The sequence below is a fragment of the Gorilla gorilla genome, chromosome 21 (assembly GCF_029281585.2).
Source record: "Gorilla gorilla gorilla isolate KB3781 chromosome 21, NHGRI_mGorGor1-v2.1_pri, whole genome shotgun sequence".
In the NCBI taxonomy this organism is placed as follows: Eukaryota; Metazoa; Chordata; class Mammalia; order Primates; family Hominidae; genus Gorilla; species Gorilla gorilla.
Window position 1 is genome coordinate 25,910,886 of NC_073245.2, and position 21,863 is coordinate 25,932,748.

Below are 21,863 nucleotides of genomic sequence, written 5' to 3' on the forward strand. Positions count from 1 at the left end.
TTACAAGAGTTTTAGAAGCTCTGTGCCAGGTACCAGGATGAAGACTAAATATATATTTCTTATTTATATCACAGTATCACACTAAAGCATAGGAAGTTCTCAGTAAATGGAAAATAAATAGTGGTCAACCCCACCTTTACATATTTTGATGCCAAGTGTCAAGAAGGATTATTTATGAAACTCTTCTCACACAAGTTTCCATTTCCTCCTTTGTACGCATGAGAGGGCCTGATCAGGTCAGAAGAAATCACATTTCACACCCATGTTTTTTTGAGCCAAAGGCACAGGGGTGTGGGGGTGTAGGGAGGCAGGTTGGGATGCTTCCTGCTGTCAGTGGTGTCTCAAAGAGCACAAGGCAGGGAAAATAGGGGATGGGTGGAAGAGGATAGCTAGGGTAGAAGCAAAGGAAAATAAGTACAGAGGGGAGGCAGGGAGAAAGGGAGAAGGGAGAGTGCCATGGTGAAGAGCTTGACTTGCCAGAGCTAATTCTTTGTAGGCAATATTAGGGTTTCTTGGAAGGAAATCCCCCGTTATGGACTTGGAAGGTAAAAATCAGTTTCCATAAAAGAGGGAGTATTAGATACACTAAGCTGGATCATGAAGAGGTAAAATGTATGAAGATTAAAAAGAGGATGCAGAAAAGAAAAGGACAAAAATATATTAAAAATTAGTTCAACTCCTGCTGGGTTCTTCACGCTCACAGCTGATTAGAAGGTGGGATATATCTGTGTAACATATTTGTGGAGCCTGCCTAGCTCGAAGTCCTCATATACCCCCTACCCCACCACCCACCTTCCCACACACACCCTACTTTTGGGGAGGCTGGCTCTGGGCTTTTTCTCACTGATTCTTGGCCAGAGACAGCACTCCCTTGCCATGGGGGCTCTCTATAGAGGATGCGTGTCCTCATGAGATGGCAGCTGGCTTCCCTGAGAGCAAGGCATGGGGGAGAGGGAGAGCATGTCCTGGCTTGAAGTGGCAGTCATTTTATAGCCTAATCTCAAAAAGGACATAGCATCACTTTGGCTGTGTTCTGTTCATTAGAACTGAGTCCCTAAACCCTGCATACACACAAGAGGAGGGGACTTAAAATCCATCTCTTGAAGGGAGGAATCTCTATGAATTTGTGGGCGTATTTTTAAAACCACCATCATCCCAAACAGCATTCTCTTTAGTTTCTTGTTCCAAGACTTCCTGCATCCCGACTGTGTCTCTGTCTCTGCTTTTGGATTCTTTGAGATCTCTTTAAATATTAAATTCCACTTACTGACTTAAGTTCAAAAGTCCTTTCCAATACCATCTGAAGTCTTGGAATCAGTGAAAACATGTCAGACACGGGCACTTTTCTGTCTTGCAGAAAGTAATGACTTTGGTGGACAGGAGGCAGTTGGAGGTTATCTTAACAGAGGATCAAGCCAATTCCCACACTACAAGGGTAATCACTCCGCAATGAGTTCAGGTGTGCGGTTTCCCAGGCTGAGTCATCTCCTGCTATTTCGTCAGGTCTCCCCAAAACAGGGGTCAGTACACTTCTGTAAAGGACCAGATGGGAAATATTTTTGGCTTTGTGGGCCACATGTGGTCTCTGCCACATATTTTCTTCATTTTTATTACAACCCTTTGAACATATAAAAACCATTCTTAGCTGGCAGGCTGTACCGAGACAAGCCTGCAGGATGTAGTTTGCAGACCCCTGCACTAAAATAATCATAGAGAGGTGCTTGTCGTGTCCTTGGAAATATTTTAGATATGCTTCTCCATACCACCCAGCCATGGTAAGAGTCTTCTTTCTGTGTCTCTCAAATTTCCTAAAAGATCCAATTTATCTTACTTCAGACAAAGAGCTGGGAGTCCTTTTATCAGGTTGGATACATTTTACATAGGATTTCTCTCATTCCTTCAGGGAGACAGAAACAGGTTCAAAAATTAAGTCACTAAAATGACTAATGTGGTACTGTCAGAGAAGAATTATGAACCTGCAGGGTTATGGTCTCAGAAAACTCATATTGCGTTTCTATGCATCACGTGAATAACAATAACCTTCTCCAACAAGCAGAGTGAAAAATGTGAGGACTGCCAGTAAGTATTCCTTACTGCTGGCTAAATGCTGGCACCACACAGGCTTTCTATGGCAATGGGAATTTGTGTCAGATTTGGCTTTTAATGTGGAAAATAATCCAGTTTCATACTTTGGCTTTTATGTCTTTGCTGTTTTCTAGAACGTCAGCATGCCTCGTGAATGACATTGGACACTCCACAAACCAAACCAAAACAAAAGCCTTTTCTGTGCGTCTTTATCAGCAAGTGAAATCAAAATTCTTGGATGAGAATTCTCAAAACCAAAAAAATCTACGTTTTATTTTTACCAGGGCATTAGTAAGAAATGTATTACTTAGCCCATGAGTTGACAAAAGAAAATGTATTAACATGTATGTGTGATTAATGAATTCATACTAAAAGAGGGAAAAAAGGAAAAAAAAAAAGCTGAAGGAAGAAACTAAAAGCTGTTCATCATATTAATGTTTTGTAGCCCCAGATAAGTAGTGCTGCTTTCTTATTTTACTCCCATGCCCAAACCTGTAGTACTGCAAAATTGCTGACTCGAGGTCCTACATGAAAACCGTGCAGAGACTTGAAAACTCTTGCAAGAGTGGGGAGTTCTATGAATAAATAAATTGTTTAAAGGGTCAATGAATCAGGTATAAACCTCGTTTTGTAATCATAAAATCTGTGGTCTCAAGTCTGTTTAGCGCTCTTAAGGTTTACCTCATAGAACTCACTATTAGTTGTAATTAAAACTGACCAAAAAATCATAATTTAATTGGCGTTAATAGGACAGACTTTGAAGGGTCATATTTTATTTTGGATACATAATGTTTCTTCCTGAAATTATTTATTCTTGTAAATTATTCTGATTTAAAATTTATTAGCCAGTTGTTGAAGAAATTATTTACTTGCCATTTATTTGAATGGTTCAAGTAGTATATGCGTATATTTAAGTATTTATCCTAACATTTTCATGTGATCAGGAAAACTTTTCTCTAACTTGACATGTTTTAATTGACGTTTTATGTCACAAGACAGCATTTGTTACAATACCATTATTTGGGGGTTTTCATAAGAAAACCTATTGCAGCCTAAATGTTAAAAACTAAGATCATTTAGACACTTCTAGAAGCAAAAGTCTTCTGGGTTCCATAAAACAGGGAAATTGGGTTTATCAAGTCCAAGATCATCTGACATTAGTAATGAGAACCGGGAGAACTAGAATAATTTATTCTTATAAGCAAACTGCTGAGAAGATAGAAAGACCTGAAAACCTTTCTCAAGCTGTTGCTGTAAGATTGTTCTCCTGCAGTCTTCCTTACGGGTAGTGCTCTATCATCCCTCCACCATCAGACTGTTTCTGTCTACTGCTGCCTGCTACATCCACTGCCTCCTCATGGGGCTCCACCTGTTTAGGGAGGAAGGGGCTCTGCATATTAAATGACTGATCCTAGAACCAATGAGGGGCTCTGCATGTTAAATAACTGACCCCAGAACCAATGAGGTGCTCTGCATATTAAATGACTGACCCTGGAACCAATGAGAGGGATGAGGCATTAGACAGACCGATTCTCATTTTCAATGAGTGCAGTCACTTGCAGAGATCTCTCTTTTCATAGATCACAAGGCTGCCTGATATATTTTTTACCAAACATATTTCTGTGGAGAAAAGGCAGCTGGAATTCCTTTACATTTATCCAAAAAAAAGGACATTTGATAAGGCCAAACTTCTGCAAAATGACCGATTTGGCAGAAAGAACAAAGAACATGCTAGAGTACTCCTTAGTGAGGGATTCATGTGTCGTTTTATGTCTATAGCATTGTACATACTGGCAATGCATAATTGTCTGTGGCCTACTCTGCCACCAGGAGAGAGGAAACAGATGTTCCTATCTGTCTTTTGATGTGGCTTCTGATACTTACATTGATTTGTCTAAAATAGCATCAGCTACCCTAGAAAATTTTTTTCCTAGTCCTTGAGTTGGTTGGCTAATTGTTTCAGGTGACTATTAAGAATGTGGGCCAGGCACGGTGGCTCATGCCTGTAATCCCAGCCCTTTGGGAGGCCGAGGTGGGCAGATCATGAGGTCAGGAGTTCCAGACCAGTCTGGCCAACATAGTGAAACCGTGTTTCTACTAAAAATACAAGAAATTAGCGGGTGTGGTGGTGTGTGCCTGTAATCCCAGCTACTCGGGAGGCTGAGGCAGGAGAATTGCATGAACCCGGGAGACGGAGGTTGCAGTGAGCCGAGATCGCGCCACTGGACTCCAGCCAGGATGACAGTGCGAGACTCCATTTGAAAAAGAAGAAGGAAAAAAAAAGGAATGTGATTATCATCTCAAGACGATCCACTGTCAGTGGGTATTGCCCTGTTACAGGGAAAAGACAGAGACCATTGGGAAGTGGACTTACAGAAAAAAAAAAAATCACATAGTATTTTATTTATTCAAAGTGGAGTAAGACGCCAGTAAGACTTTTTGGAATAGATCTAATGAAAAATTGAGGGTAAATTTAAATTCAACATCAGGAGGTCTTAGCACTCCCTGCTCCATACAGTAATTATAGAACTGTGGTTATAGGTAGGAAGACTAGATAATTAGAGTGTTATCAGTAGTCATGGGAGAAGTGACAGGTTCATTACTAAATAAAAGTAATTTACCCTATATTGAAAATGACAGCTGATGCCTTCTAAAAGCACAGCTTGATTAGAAAGAAACCATGAGGATATTGGATATATGTAGGAGAAGAAGGAATGGCAATAGATCTGAAATCACAAAATATATGCAGAAAGGAGATGACAGGGGTTAGAGTTCTCCTTTTGCTTAGGCTGGTCCCGAGGGCCCACAATAGGCTATATTCTTATTTATGACATAAGGAGAACAGATGTTGGAAGCAATTGTCTCAGACCATCAGTAAAAATGTACAACCCAGACAAGATCACGAAAGGAAAAAATAAAAAGCTAACAGGGGGTATCAGGAAGTAGCATAACTATATTAAAATTGACTGTTATATGCACATTTTACTTAAGAAAATCTTATACAAAATTTCTAGAAGTTATTCTAGAGGGATTTCTACTGGGCTAATTTTTTTCTCCTCATTTTTTATTAAAAGACCTCTGTTGCATTTCTCATGGTCACTGTAAGCCAGAATGTCCCCCTTGTTCCCAGACTCCACAACATGCAGTTTTCCCAGGCTGTGAGCTAGGGTGGAATGCAGGGTGGCATCAAAGCATGGTGACTGACAGCTTGCCTTTAGCCGGCAAATGATGAAGGCTCAAATCGTAATTCTGCTCCCTGCTAGCTATGGGTGCTTTGGAGAATTGCAGAGACTAGAACAACATTTCTCCACCTAAAAAATAGAATATTCATTATATCTGTATTATTAAGTTGTTAAGAATGTTCTTCAGGATAATTCAGAGCTTTTGCAGTAGAGGTCGACACCATTCCTCATTCTTCGCACCTCCGTCCAACCACTCACCAAAGCCAGTTGGTTCAATCTCTTGAATCTCTTTTCAGTCCATCCTGTTCTCTCCCTCCTCACCTGCTGCCCCTTTATCTCAGGCTTCTGCTATCTCTTGTGGAGTATTTCAATCAATTTCAAGTGGGTCTTTCATGCTATTACATATTCCTACCCCACAAAACAGCCAGGTGAGAGAGAACCCACCCATGGCTCCCAGCTGCCCCCATAGACATACCTCACTCCCAGCAAAGGGCACAAAGCCCTTTCTAAAGTGACCACCGTCTTCACCTGGCTTCAATCCTTCCCCACTCCATTCGTTGTCTGCTCCAGCCGTACTAAATTACTGTGACTCCCCAAATGTACATGCTTCCTCTCACCTCTGGGGCTTGCTCCCCACCCAGTGAAACATTCCCTCTTTCCTCAACTCATCCTACTTCATTTGCATGAATATTTCCCACTTAGATCCATCGTAAAGCACCCGCCATCGGCACTCCCGCCCCATAGGCCCCTCGTAAGTCTTCGAAGATGCCAAAGCCTTTCTCACATAAGAGTTCCTGGACGTGCTCTTCACTCCACCTGGAGCGATCATCCCTCTCTCCCCTTTTACCCCATTCATTCCTACTGATTAATTTTGCTTCACAAGTGCCTTAGGCTTATCAGCTCAAATGCCACTTCTACAGGGAAGCCCTCTCCAATACTCTTGTTTGTTAGAAGCCATCTTAGCCACCTACAACCTACATTTCCCTTCATTAGCACTTATCATGATTGAGGATACTATATTTGTGTAATTATTTGGTTTAAAAATCTCTGAGAGCAGATCCCTCCAAGCACATGCTAAGACAAAGATTCAAGGGCCAGCAGTTGATCTGGGGAGTGATTCCCAGGAAGGGCCAGTAGGGAAGCGGTGAAGTGAGATAGAGAAGGGGAGGAAACAAAAACAGGTGCATGAACAAGTAGATTGTCCTGTGGGCAGCTGAGACTCAGTCCTGCGGGAGGACTCCAGGAAATAGTGTGGATGTGCCTCCGAGGAGTCCCACTCCAGGGGCATGGATGCCAGGGCAGGGGTATTTGTTCGCTCCCTCCTGTCCGTCATTGTCTGAGGGCTGCTTCTGGGATATTAACTCCCCAGCACCTCAGTATTGGCAGGACAAGCATCCTGTTGAGACCAGAAAAAGCCCTCGGGCCGCATATTCAGGAGAAGAAGCCTCTGGTGCATGCAGAAATCAGAGGTAAGTGCCAGGGACGATGGCCAGGGCTTTGACAGCTGTGCTACAATATCCATCTGTCCCACTGGCCTCAGCTCCACAACTCTTTTCCCCACTAGTTATCTCTAGAGCAGCACTGTTCAACATAAATATACCATGAGTTACAAATGCATATGTTGTTTTACATTTTTCAGAAGCCACATTTATAAAAAAGGTGATATTAATTTTAACACTATATTTTACTTAACCCAGTAGATCAAAGTAGTATCATTTCAACATACAACCAATATGACAATCGTTCCTTAGATATTTTACATTTTTTCACACTACATTCAAAATCGGACATATATGCAACATTTATAGCACATCTCAATGTGGACTTGCCTCGTAGTCCGTGGAGTGCCCATAGCCATGTGTGGCTAGTGGCTATCACAGTGGGCAATACAGTTTTAAAGGACAGAGTCTGGGAGAGGCTGAGACCTCAAAAAGTACTCAGTGACAAAAGTCTCAGCTGGGGCAGTGCCTCCCCTGAGCAAATTTCACTGACCGCCTCCAGGACTGGAATTAGGTGCTTACGAGCACCTGCTGCCCTCCCCGCTTCCTCCAGCACAATGTTAGCTGTACCTAACTGGGCCTCGTGTTCACTCATCTGTCTCCCCAGCATGCTCCTGGAGGGGGTGGGCCCCCAACTTGTTCATTCCTGTGTCTGCAGCACCTGGTGCAATGTCCAGAACAGAGGGAGCTTCCCCAAAGTTTTGCTCAATGATGAATCCATTTTAAGATAAGGTGATTACATTATCATCTTTAGTGAAATTTTAGTGAAGAGGTAAATTCTATACATTGATTTTATGAAAAGTCTATTTTTGTCTCACAAATATTAGTATAGCCGTGAGGGATTATTCAACTCATGGCTACAGAGATTCAGAATTTGGACAATGAACAATGCAGTAATAAAGTGGGCGTTCATAGCCACATGTAATTAACAAAAAAAAAATCGCAGCATACTTTCTACTTTTACCTGTTAATACTCTAAAGCCTAGACCAATTGTATTAGTCTGTTTTCACGCTGCTGATAAAAACATACCCGAAACTGGGAACAAAAAAAGGTTTAATTGGACTTACAGTTTCACATGGCTGGGGAGGCCTCAGACTCATGGCGGGAAGTGAAAAACTCTTCTTACATGGCGGTGGCAAGAGAAAATAAGGAAGAAGCAAAAGCAGAAACCCCTGATAAACCCATCAGATCTCATGAAACTTATTCACTATCATGAGAATAGCACAAGAAAGACCGGCCTCCATGATTCAATTACCTCCCTGGGTGCCTCCCACAACACATGGGAATTCTGGGAGATACAATTCAAGTTGAGATTTAGGTGGAGGCACAGCCAAACCATATCACCAATCATTCTCAAAGAGTGGGGCCACACTCATAGCAGCAGCATCACCCGGGAATTGATTGGAATTGCAGTGCTCAGGCCCTGTCCCATCTCCACTGAACCAGAACCCAGCTATTTGTGTTTTAACAAGGCCTCCAAGGGCCTCTAATGCACAGTGAAGTTTGAGGACCAGTACTCCAGATAGAGTAATTTCCAAGTTACTCCTTTAGAAGGAAAGCAAGAGATCTTAGACAAGAGCTTCCTGTGCCTCAAATTCCACACAAACAAAACATTTGGTTTATCTGCCTAAAGGTGTGTGGTTTCTCTACTTGCAAATTAATTTCATGTGAAGTAAAGAGAATATGTTGAGATTTATTCTGGTACAATGTCAAATAGCGATTAGCAAAACATTTGGCTAAACAAAGCCATTACTGGAAATCTGTAATTTTTAAAGAGAGGTTAAATACACATAGACCGCCCTCTTGTTTTTATACTTGTCAGTCAGCTTTGGGGTGGTTGTTGAGTTTTATCATCTATGGGATCATGCTGAGGGCAAGAGCACATTTTTGGAAAAAGTTCATACAAAATCATGGGAAACCCATATATTGCTTTCATCCTGAACTTCAGAATTCCAAATCAGCATCTTAAAAGTTTTATTCCTACTACTTGAAATAGCATGTCTCAACACGGAAGAAACAAGTATTTTAAAGGAAGAAAGTGGTAGAAACACAGAATTGGTTTTTGCTTCCCATGATAATATAGGGCTGCCCACAACCTCAGATATATGTGTATTGAATTATACCTTGGAGAGAAAATAAATTAGGCTATTCAGAAAGCAGGAGACTTTCCCTTTGTGAGTTGCCCCAGACAGACACCTGCACTCACACATGTACATCTTCAATCGTTGACTTCCCAAAGAGCCATTTGGACAATGCCAAGTGGAGAATTGAAGCAGTTACCCCTTTCATCCAGCAAAAATACCCAACATTTATTCATATCTACATAGAGGAAACAACTTTTTTTTATTTTTCTCTGGATAATCATCTCTAGCCTCAGTTTCACTTTGTGCAGGCAGACACATCTCATGAAACCTCTCCATTCCTCCCTTCTGTCAACTCCTAAAGGGAAAGGCTTTTGTCTTCTGAATAGCCTAATTTATTCTCTCTCTAGCATCTTGAACGTTGTAGGTACTCAAAAAACATTAATTGATGACAAAGCTATATAACAGCTTTTGAATTTATTCATGGGATGATTCTTCTATTTAAAGAACATCTTTATATACTTTCCATTCTTCAGCAAAAAAAAGCAAAGAAAAAAAATGTTTCATCTTGCCAGTTCTGTATTTAACATCTGCACAGAGCACAGTGTGTGCCTGTTTTAAACAAATGTGTAGGCACACTGGTTATCTAGATTCAGGAATGTAAAGGACAATACTGAGAAATGTAATTTTTAGAAGAAAATTTAAACTTAGGGCTTAATGAAAAAAATGCAGTTGCTGTTTTATCAGAGAGAGTGAGAAAGGGAGAGAACAAGGAAATCCCATTGTAATGCTATTATGCTAACCTCATTTTGGCCATGATTTTCCCAGTTATAGAGTGGACAGCAGGTTATGTGCATATCTGAGAACTGGCATAATTTATCATCAATTTGCAAGCACAGATCAACTAGTAGAATGACTGTGTCAGTATAAGTTGATTTCTAACCTCAGTTGTACCATGAAGTCATTGGAAGACTTTGGGAAAGTTACTTAATTCTCATTTGTTAGTTACTTTTAAAAAACAGCCACATGAATATATTTCTTATTATTGTCACTCCTTAATAGTTATTGATTGTGTACAGGATGCTTTGTATCTCTGCAAGGCACTGCAACTTCCCCAGGGAAGCCCACATTAATGAATAGTGTTTATAAAGTACTTGGAAATCCTTGGATTAAAAACTAACGGTATCAGAGTAAAAGTATTTGTATTAACATGCCATATGGGAGAACCATATGTTATTTATTAAGAGGCTATGTGTGGTATTGAAAATAGCTCTATGGTGCATCACTTTGTGCTATTTTTATACCAAGATATGCCACGGCAAGTTTTGGTATGCTTGAGTCATACCTTCATTGTTGAAATGCCTCAAAATTCAATCCTTCCACAGGTATTTGTTGAGCTCCTTATTGAGCACTTGACTCTCTGCTTACCATTACACAACACATATGGAAGGCCCAGTGGCACCCACAGTTTCATGCATTTCGTCTCTTTGAACACGTGTTATTAAACTAAAGTCCCCGTTAACAAACACACAGGCTTAAAAAATTACAGGTTCCATTTTTCCTCTTCCTTCTACATGGACAATGCTGTTTTGAGACACAATGATAGAGATAGGGCTGACACGAATGTCTTGTCTGTCCTAATGGTTGAAGACTAACCCATGAAGCTTGCACCCCTTCTGTTAATGGGGCATGGATGCAGCACTATTTGAGTTTATTTTGGGTAGAACTGGCAGCCAGGAGAGCACTGCCCAGCATTTCCCCAAACTGGCTACACATGCTGCACCACCTTCCCAGAAGGCTGTAAGTCAGTCTGGAGAACTATATTGTAAGGAGTTCCATACAAAATCTGCCCCCGCCTGGGGAGGCAATTCCTTCTCTTAGCTAGTTGCTCTAATAAGGAGACAATGGCAATGGGTGTATTATCACAAGGTCCTGAGATCTTATGTCGGGGCCAGCATCCTTGAAAAATTCTGTTCTAAATGACATGTGGAACCTCATGCTTCATAAGTAACTGAAAGATCCTGGAATAGAAGATAATCTACCTCTTTTTTTCCTAATTCATTTGTGAACTATCCAGACAAGGCCAGGTAAGGCAAGAGCGTATTTCATTAACTGGAGAATATTTATTGAACCCCTACCAGGTACTTAGGAAACATTGTTTCACAAAGCAGACAAAGACCCTTGCCTCCGTGGAGCTTACATTCAAGGAGGGGCAGGAACACATAAACAATGAACATGATACCTACCTAAATTAGAGGATATGATATATTAGAAGATGATGGACAACTGAAGAACCAAAGAGAAAAAGTTGATCGGGATAAGAAGGATGGAGTGTGTGAGGGTGGGGAGATGTTGCAATTTTAAATGGAAGGTTCAGTACAGATCTCATTGAAAGGGGACGTTTAAGCAGTAACTCGAAGGGGCTGGAGAGAAAGCACTCCAGGTGGAGGGGTCAGGCAATGCAAAGGCCTGGGGAGAGGAGACTCCAATGTGCTGGAGGAACAGCACAGAGGCCAGCATGGCTGCAGCGACTGAACCAGCAGGATACTAGGAGAGAATGAATGAAGACAGAGAAACAACAAGGGTCTCCACCACGCAGGGTCTTGCTGCCATCAGAGCATTCAAGCAGGGGAGTGGTATGAGCTGCCTCACACTTCAAAACAAACCAGCTTGTAGGCTGAGAAGAGGTGTTGAGAACAAGAACTGAAGCAGCAAAACACATCAGGAAGCCATTGCCACCACCCAGGAGAGAGGGGATGGAGGATGGCCCCAGCCAGCACTAACTATTAACTAACTGTTAATACTTGTGCTCCCCACACTTCACCATTTGATTTTTGGGAACCATTAGTTGAGATCAAAGACACATGAAATGTTTAAACAAATCCACAATTTAATGAAGTTCAAGCAGAAGCTGAGATATCATACTTCATCTGCCTGGAGAACTGAAATACAATTCAAGGAAAAAATAATTATGCTTTAGGGGAAAATGAAATTTCCCTCCTAATCCCTTGACATGTGTTTATGGAGCCCTTAACAGATAAGGCACTGTGCTGGGTGCCAAGGACACCACAGAAAAAAGAGACATCTCTCTGCAGAGGGCTTATGGCTTAGCTCTTGCAGGTGAGCAGAGGTCTCAGGAATCTGCAAGGCAAGAAAGAGAGACTCCAGGATTTGGCATGATCTGGACCTGTGTTTAAGTCTCAGCTCTGCCACGAACTGTGTGACTTCAGGGAAGTGACTTTGATCTCCCACAGCCTTGATTTCTTCATCTGCAAAAATGGAGATAAAGTCGAATACAATGGTATGACGTTCATGGTTATGTGTGTGAGGTGTGTGAGCGTGTAAAGGCCTGGTGCAAAGGAGACATCTATAGGAAGCGGCAGCTACAACTCCTGCTAGGTGGAGACTATTCACTGCACACCTTTTTATCTGCACTAAAAGATGCACATGAGGCTTTTCATTAAAAACAATGAGGCAGCCAACGCGGAAACTTTTCTAAGAGTAAGCTATTAAAATAGATCAATCAGCTAATGACACCTCCAGACAAAATTTGTAAAGGTTTGGAACTAACATTCCCTCCCTCCTTTCCTTCCTTCTTTCCTTTCTTCCTAAAGCCATTAAGCAGGGCTGAGAAAAGTAGATGTTTGCATTGGAGAGAGGATGGTGCTGAGGGGTCACAGAGTTTGGACAGAGTCGGAAGGGCTTCTCTGTCCCAGACTACTGTGAACTAAAGAGACACAACAACTGAATGCTGTATGATCCTAGATTGCTATTAAGTTATTCTTGAAAATTGGCGAAACACAAATGTGATCTGTAGCTTAGGTAGCAGGAATGTCATCTATGTTAATCTTTTGATCTGGATGGTTGTATTGTGGTTATGAAAAAGAATGTCCTTGTTTGTAGAAAATATATACTAAAGTATTCAAGGCTGATGGGCATGATTAGGACGTGATTATGTCTGCAACTTACTCTCAAATGGTTCAGGAAAAAAAAGTTCTTGTCCTGTTCTTGCAACTTTCTGTTGCTTAAAATTATTCCAGAATAAAAATACCTTTAGCAATAAACACAAAACTTTAGAGTTGTAGCACTGCACTCACTTGATATGAGTGCCAGAGGGGTTTGATTCTCAATATTTGTTGTGTTCAATGTTAATTGAGTTAATCCAGATGAGATTATCATTTCCCACATTTTGGCTGATTCATAATTTACATATCTTACCCAGACAATAAATAGTTACATTTCTAAGTAGGCAGTAGTAGGCCCCAACATCAGCTAAGGCTGGGTTGAAACTGTCCCCTGCTGCCATCACTTGCTAGCTGTGGAATCTTAACACGCCTGTGTCTCAGTTGTCTCATCCATGAAATGCAGATAATAATACCTGCCTCATGCAGTTTTTATGAGAATGAAGTTTGATAACCTTTGCAAAGCATTTAGACACTGAGTGGAATATATGCAATATTCAATAAGTGTTAGCTGGTATTAGCTAATATTATTCTGTTGCTCATAGAGCTCTATAGTTAAATAAACCATAAACATCATTATATTGATGGCAGTGCAGACTCTTTAAGAGCATTCCTCTGTTATATCAGCTAATTTTACTTTTCAAATATGTACCTTCTAGAGAATTTTGGAACATATGAGATGAAAATATAGATGGGGAAATACAAAATTAAAGACTAAATTTTTCTATAAAAGAGTGCTAATTTTTTTTAAAGTTAACTTAAAGCCTTCCTGAGCTGACAAAAATAAACATATGTGTATTAATCAGCTATTGCCATAATAATGCTGTGCAATAAATCACCCCAAAATGCAGTCCCCTACAATAAAAATATTTATTCTCATGCTCCCAGGTCTGTAAGATGACTATGGTTCAGCTGATGTAGGCTGGGCTCAGTGGGGTGGTTCTACTGCAAGCTGTGAGTTGCTTGGGCTTGGTTCCAGACTGTGACTTGGGTTCAAACTTGCTCCATGTATCTCTCATCCTCCTTAAGCCAAGAGCTACAGGGGCATCTTCTTGTCATGGCAAATGTCAGGAACACAAGCAACAAATCCTTTTATGCAGCACATGTAAATCCTTTGCTCACATTCTCTCCACTAGCATTTCATTAGCTAAATTAAGTCCCATGGTCAAGTCCAACATCAATGGCATGGAAATATTCTCTGCTCACAGTGGGAGGACACTGATTTTATATATATATATATATACACATATACACACAATCTTATTATAGGGGACTGAAGAATTGAGACCAATAATCTAATCTGCAAAGCACTGGTTTTGAATTGTCTATAGTCTGTCTGTGCCCAGAAATATATAGACCTTTAGAAGAAAAGACAGCAGTATACCAGCAGGAAGTACACATCAGATTGTTTCCCCAGTATAGCGATGGATTTATTTAGACTTATGTCTCCTTTATCTTCCTATCACCATGTAGCGTTCACAAAAGGAACTACAAATATCAGGATAGCAATCCGTGATCATGTTGTTGAGATTTTGCCCTTACAAAACTCTCCCATGTAGAGTCAAACATGGACTGCTTTCTTATCATAGTCCCGTTGCAGCAGAAGCCTCTTATTTTATTTCTATAAAATTTCTGAAATGTTCTTGCAAACAGTACACATTCGATAAATATTGGTTGAAAGAGTAGGAGGCAGACTACTAATATGGGAGAAATTAGAAGGACACAACCAGTAGAATTCTCACAGGTTTCTGTGCTTTTTCAGCATGGAAAAGTAAAGTGTTATATCACACTCGACATGAATGCTATGGAAATTTATCATCTGAAGTAAATATGTGATCTTAAAGGAATATTAACTGAGAACATTTAGCTTCTATGTGGCATTATTTAAGCTAACAAAATAGCCTCGCACTTCCCTATATTTCTTCACTGTTATTGTAAGGCTTTTAAAATCCCTTCTAAAAACCTCAAGTTTACACATCCCTCTACTTAATTTTTTATTGTTTATGTGCTTCCTGTGACGATAGCTAGACAGACAAGGCTGATAAAAAAGAAAGCTTGTCCTTATCAAAGACTTACGGGTAACTGTGTTAATGTGCCTTGCTTTTTCTGCCAGTGGAAGCCCCCTATTTCACTAAGAACTCACCCATTTGCAGCATTTAAAATAGATGGAAAGTTATAAGCCAGCCAAAATGTCCTTCTAAAACAATGAAATGAATACTAATCTAATTGCCCAAGAATGCATATGCTGGGCTTGGAAAATAAGCCTTCTACATTGGTTCCCCCTGCTGGATTTGAGGAGGCACTGTCTCGGAAATTGATGAAAGCAATATACCTGGACCGTTTTATCTGAGGACATGTTACTGGAATGGCAAATCCAGCATTCTTCTAGAAAGCATTTGCTCTGTGATAAACGTGCCAAGTGTTTCTTGAGTTTGCTTCCCAAGGGCAGAAATACTGCAAATAGAAAACAGTGCCACTGAGACTCAAAGAGAAAACAAAAGCATGCCACTCAGATGTCTGTTCTAGGGAGGGGGGTAGCACACAAGGAACTAAGGGTAAAAACCCAGAAGCAGTAGACTAGGTAAACTGCCAGACTGGTTGTTACTATTAGAAAGCTGGATTTCAGGGTCTGACCATGGATTTCCTTCTTATGCATTTACAACTATTAGAACCAATTCCTCACCTTTGTGTAATTTAACTGCTGTTTTTCTTTCCCTTCTTATCTTCCTCTCTTCATAAGAAATCTCCCTACCCCTACTCTGTAGAAGATGTGGTAACCAGAGTAATTTCAAAGGAAGCTTGTCACCTGCAAACTTCATGGCTATTGTGAAATGTGTTAAAAAGTCTGTCTTTTGAGGGAGACAGAGAAGCTGGCAGATTTTTCCTGCTTGACTCAGAGTCCATTTGGTGGGAGGAAAGGGACAGATATTGGCTAAGTTTTTGGCACATGCTCCTGCACCAACTTGGCCTTGTTAAGACAGCAAGAACAGCAGAAGTGACTGTTTCCTCCCTAGAGCAAAGGCCAATGCTGTTTCCTTCATGGAGAACCAGAACAGGGAAAATATCAGATAATCATGTAGTACTTGTAAATATACCATTTAGAACACTGAATTTAAGTGACATGCAGAGCCACCCCAGGTTCTCATGTTATATTCAGGCCAGCTGTGGTGTCTTCTGCCTGTAATCCCAGCAGTTTGGGAGGCTAAGGTGGGAGGATTGCTTTAGGCCAGGAGTTCAAAACCAGCCTAGGCAACAAAGCAAGACCCTTTCTCTCCAAAAAAATAAAAAATTTGTCAGGCTTGGTGGCATGTGCCTTGTAGACCCTGCTACTCAGGAGGCTGAGGTGGGAGGATCGCTTGAGTCCAGGAGTTAAAGGCTGCAGTGAGCTATGAACATGCCACTGCACTCCAGGCTGGACAACACAGCAAGGCTCTGTGTCTATGAAAAAAAAAAAGTAGTTATATTGTGTCCACCATCACAAACGGCACAGGGCTAAGCCAACACAGGTGATCCTGTATGTATATTTATTGACTGCATTCTTCGCCAACCTCAGAGTATCATTCTTTTTTCTTTTTTTGTCCTTCTATTATAAACTTTTTTTCCCCATTTAGGTCAAATCTAAATGTTTCCCCATCTGAAACTTTCTTCAATAGGTCGTTTTCCAGAGCTGCAGGTAAAATGCTTCCCCACTGCTTCTGAGGCTTTTGCTTCAGCTCTGCTACTAGTGGCCTCCTCTTGGGAGGATTCTCTTGCCTCGGAATTAAGAGTTGGTAGGAGAAGGAGATGGCGGGTCAAAGCACTCAAGCAAGACAACGTTAAGTGATTCAGTCCTGCTTGTGGGTCAGGAATTTTTAAAGGGCTCAGCTGGATGTCTCTTCTGCTCCTTGTGACACTGGCTGAGGTCACCGCTCAGCTGCATTTGGTTGGCAGCTGGCTGGGTGGAAAGGTTCAAGAAGGCTTGGCTCACAGGTCTGGCCCTTCATGCTCCCCACACATCTTTTCTCCCTCTCTCCATGTGTCTCCCTCCATTTGGCAGGCCAGCTTCAACTTCTTTACAGCATGGGGACTGGCTTCCCAGGGGGAGAAAGTAGAGGCTGCCAGGTCTTGCAGGGTAGCTTGTAGGTCCCAGAATATCACTTCCACCATATTTCATTGGTCTAAAGAAGTTTCACAGCCAGTCAGGACTTAAAGAGAAGGAATGGGCTCCACTCCTTCAGAGACAAAGCATTTGTGGCCATCTTTAACCCACATGAATATAGGTTGGTAACTTCAGCTTCTATTTTCTGTACTTCACTATATGTTTTATACTTTATTCTTATGTCTTTGTATAAATTCATCATTTTTATTTGCTTCATTTTCCAAACCAAAAGCAATTTGGATACCCTCCCAGCAATGAGTTATAAAATCATGCCTATACTTAACCTTCAAAAAGTTTATTATGTCTACAGATAAATCCACAGATATAGTAGCTATTTTAAGAAAAAAGAAAGTTTCAGATAGTTGCTAATATACAGCCTTCATTGCACCTGACCAGTTATTTTTCAGATAGCTATATATGATAGCATAAACTCAACCAACATAATCTGTTCAAGACAAAATATTTTATAGCATAGGTATGTTAGACTGCCATATGGAAGTTAAGTGAAAATTGACCTTTTTTTTTGCAGCATATATCATACAGAGAAATAAAGGGCAAGAAACTTAGCCAACCTTCCTTACACAGTGCATGTTACTTAAGGGAGAAAAGTGGACTGGAGTTGAAGTTTCTATTATATTTTGGGAAATGCCGAGCAAGGAGAGACTTGTTACCGGGACTGCTGAGTGAATTTTGTTTACTGCAGTTAAACATTTCATCTAGCAAATCATGTGAGAAGGGATGAGTATAAGTGCACTTATTTATGCAGGTGATTTTTCTGTTTCATGCCTCTGATTCATCTCTCTGCCTGGCTTTATGGGGAGTCATGCTACATTGGTTACAATTAATTTCAGTGCTGCATATTAGCCATAAAGAGATATTTCACAAATTGACTTGATGCATTTTTTTTTCCTCTATGGTTTTCTTGAAAGATGAGAACGGTCCAGAGGAGAAGCGAAGTGTGGAAGAAATGGAAGGGCAGAGCCAAGATGCAGGTAGGCTCAGATTTCTTTTGAGAAGTCACCTAGGCCTCATCTGCAGAGATGAACAGTAACTTCACTCAATGCTATTGTCTGAAAATGCTTATACATTTCACCAGATGAACTCCAGTGTTCATTCAGGTCTCCCTCAGGAAGCCACCATCTCCGATAACTATGAGTTGAGTGCTTTCAAACAGAGTGGCACATTCTCACATCTCATTCACCAATTCAATTTTCTGCCCTATAACAGTTTGCCTGGCAAAGCTCTAAGAGGGACGGGTGGAGGTTGAAAGTGCCAAGGCAGAGCTTGGCTGAGTTAGGTCAAGCTCAAATTAGTACATTTAGCTTGAGGGAAAAAATGAAATAAAACTGATGAAAGGAAATGAAGAAGAGGCTTGGCCTGCACAGTGAGTAGAATGTTCTTTAGTGCATTGCGTTAAATTTTGAAGAGCTGTGCTTCAGGTTATTTCTCTGCGTATTGCAGGAGATGGTGCGATGGGCCTGACTACCCCACACACAGAGCTCTAAGTAAGATCTAAACCCTTCCTGACATCCCCTCTGTTCACTAAAGGACAGATGTGTCCATTGAAAGTTTATAGATTCCACACTGTAGATTATAAATTGAACATTTTAAAATAAAATAGCACTTAAGGCTCAAAAGGGATTGAAGTCACCTGTGATTTATTATCTCTTCCTATCCATTTTTGTACTCAGTCATGCTCTCCTTTAAAAGAATGATAGGCACAATCATTCACTCACCAACATAACCAGCAAAAAAATAAAAATAAAAATCCCTGTTCCCTTTAGTTTCCCAGTTATTCTCCCAACTGTAATAAGCCCCATGGAGGGGCACTTTTGAAATAGTGAGCCCTACTGTTTGCCAGGCACATCCTACCTAAGCCATATGCTGAACTCTTGGAATTAAACCAGGTAGTGTGATAAGTTTTTCACTGTAAACTTCTTACATTAACCTTGGAGATTTTGCTAGGGATCTGGAAGCTTTTATTATTAACCTGGAAGACGGAATTGAAGAAGGCCAATCAGAGAAAGCACTGAAGCAAGGCAGCAAGGACTTTGTGTACCTGTGACTGGGTCGGCCGGCGTCCTTTGCTGCAAGATAGTCCTTGCAATGAAATGAATTTCTGATGCAGAAAACTGTTGTTATCCAACCCTCCCCCACCCCCAACCCACACATTCTGCTCCATAGCAGATGAGTGAAAAGCTGTCACTGTTTTTATTGTTTGGGGCTGACAAGTATTAGTCAACAAACTGCTGACAGCTGAGGCCATTCTGTGACTGTTGAGGTTTCAAAGGTTTTATTCACTCACTACTCTGTCCCAAACTGTTTTTTTTTTGTTTGTTTTTTGTTTTTTGTTTTGTTTTGTTTTTTTGAGATGGAGTCTTGCTCTGTCACCCAGGCTGGAGTGCAGTGGTGCAATCTCGGTTCACTGCAACCTCCGCCTCCTGCGTTCAAGCGATTTTCGTGCCTCAGCCTCCCAAGTAGCTGGGACTACAGGCACGCACCGCCATGCCTGGATAATTTTTTTATTTTTAGTAGAGACAGGGTTTCACCATGTTGGTCTCGAATTCCTGATCTCAAGTGATCTGCCCGCCTAAGCCTCCCAAAGTGCTGTGATTACAGGCACGAGCCACCACACCCAGGCCCAAAGTGTCCTTATCGACAAAGATTGTTTCCCATCCCTGTACATACATGTACACACGCACACTCACACACACGTATGCATGCACTCACATACACATGTATGCATGCACTCACATTTGTCTGTGTTTGATTTATTCATCTTTTCCCTTTAACCAGTTGAGAACAAGTAGTTTGTAGATTTGAGATCCTTTTGCCTGTGAGGAGGGAGTGGTAGAATGTCAGCCCTCTTCTCCAGCCCTTGAATCTGATAGCGTTATCACCACAATAGGGGCACTTCTCAATGTGAAGAAGAGTCCTAAATGCATCCCTGAGTGACTCCCCTTGCTTTTCCAAGTGAGCTCGCCGGCTGGCACAGAGGCCAATGGCAGAGTCCACCTATAATCCTGGCCAGTGTCAACACGCATTGTTACATTCACACTGCTCATTTCTTATCCTCCCTAATCAAAGCTCAGAGAAATCGAAGATGTGGTTATGGGTCGTTAAAGCTCTTTTGACCCGCTGGTATTTTTCCAAAATAAAAGTATCTTCTTTTCATTCAATATAATTTCCAGCTTCAATTTTGATTATATAGCTTTGCAGGCCTCTTACACGTCATGAAAAAACACAATCTTAAAACAGTGTAATCCAGCAGTTTTGACTGTTGTCATGATCAAATCAGATCAAAGTTGTAGATAATATTCTTCCAAAAAATTTAACAAATACATATCAAGGGTTCATTGTGTCATAGGCACCATTCCAGGCACTGAAGAATAAACCAACAACCAATAAAAACAACATCTCTGTTTCTTTGAAATTTATATTCTGGTGGGGGTTCCAAACAATAAACAAATAAAAATGATAACAACATCAATAGTGATAAATGCCTTGCTGAGAAATAAGGAAACATAGAAGGAATGCCCAGAAGGCAAATTTCCATTGTCTGGGTTTGGGACGGACTCTCTGAGGAAGTGATAGTTAAAATGAGATCTAAATGATGAGATAGTGACAGAGAATTCTGTTCCAAAGGACACCTGACCTGCAAGTAATAGTACATGCATCATGGACAAAAGATAGGCTAGAAAATAAGTGATTAGTGATTCCCTTCCAAATATGTGTTTGTTTTCATGCATATATGAGTTATCTATAGTTCCCTGACCCTGCTACTACATAAAAAACTATGAATATGTGTGTGTGCATATGTACTATATATATAGTTTATATGTATAAATATACCATATATGTATAAATATACTATATATAAACTATAGAGTCCAGGTAGTATATATACACATATGTAATGTGTGTGTGTATATATATACACACATATGTAATGTGTGTGTGTATATATACACACATATGTAATGTGTGTGTGTATATATATATATAGTTTTTCATGTAGTATCAGGGAATATGTATATATAACTATGTACATAACTATATATCACTATTATATATAAGTATATAGCTATACATATTTTCTGCTACTATATGAAAAACTATATATACACTATATATGTATATGTATACTATATATACTCTATAGTTTATATATAGTATATTTATACATATAAACTATATATATACTCTATATATATACACATGTGCACACTATAAATACTTTTTTCTATAGTAACAGGGTTATAGAACTAAAGATAACTCATATATGCATGAAAACTGACACACATTTGGAATCAAATCACAAATCACATATTTTCTAGCCCATCTTTTGTCCATAATGTGTATATATATATATTCCTTTTCCAGTTATCAGGTATTAAACATTGCAAATGATTTTAGTAATCCTGCCTGTCTAGATTTACTGTTTGAATGGGAGGGAGTAGGCTAGTTAGCTGTTATCCTGGAGGTCAAACATGACTAGAGTCACTAGGGGCTGATGACACTGAGGAGAGAGAGGTCTACTCTAATGCAGTTCATTGTTGCTGTGAGGGGAACAGAGAGTTCCATGTCCTTAGTCCCCATTTTCCCATTCTGTTCTCAGGTGACATGAAAGTTCCTGGTGGCTTCTGGTGACCTGTGCCGAATGCTCCCCTTCTTCCAGGCCTCTGTGCTGACAGCCATCAGAGCTGCTCCCTGCAGTTTGACAGCCTGGCATAATGGAGCAGAAGTGCTGTGCTAAGAAAAAAACAAACTTTAGAAACATGCACATAAAAGCACTTTGTAGGAACTTGCAAGGATATACTTTCTTTCACAATCTGTTATCAAGAAAAATAATATATCATCCTTTGAGGGATGAGGAAGAAACAAAATGCCAAAGGATACTACTAGCAACAAGTGG

At 40.5% G+C, this 21,863-nt stretch overlaps 1 protein-coding gene and 1 long non-coding RNA gene across 6 annotated transcripts in view; one reads left to right on the plus strand and one right to left on the minus strand.

Annotated features, from left to right (window-relative positions):
* LOC109024392 (uncharacterized) overlaps positions 1-7,917 on the minus strand; it is a 30,457-nt gene extending 22,540 nt beyond the window's left edge. Inside the window, exon 1 of the long non-coding RNA XR_010132269.1 lies at positions 7,835-7,917. This is a non-coding gene — a long non-coding RNA (uncharacterized lncRNA). The remainder of the gene's footprint in view (positions 1-7,834) is intronic.
* The window catches only part of MACROD2 (mono-ADP ribosylhydrolase 2), a 2,087,937-nt gene that overhangs the window by 1,950,247 nt on the left and 115,827 nt on the right, over positions 1-21,863 (plus strand). For all 5 annotated transcript variants that reach the window (XM_055373553.2, XM_019017390.4, XM_031004864.3 and 2 more), the window contains one exon: positions 17,878-17,940. In XM_055373553.2, the coding sequence (XP_055229528.2) occupies positions 17,878-17,940 (63 nt within the window). The remainder of the gene's footprint in view (positions 1-17,877; positions 17,941-21,863) is intronic.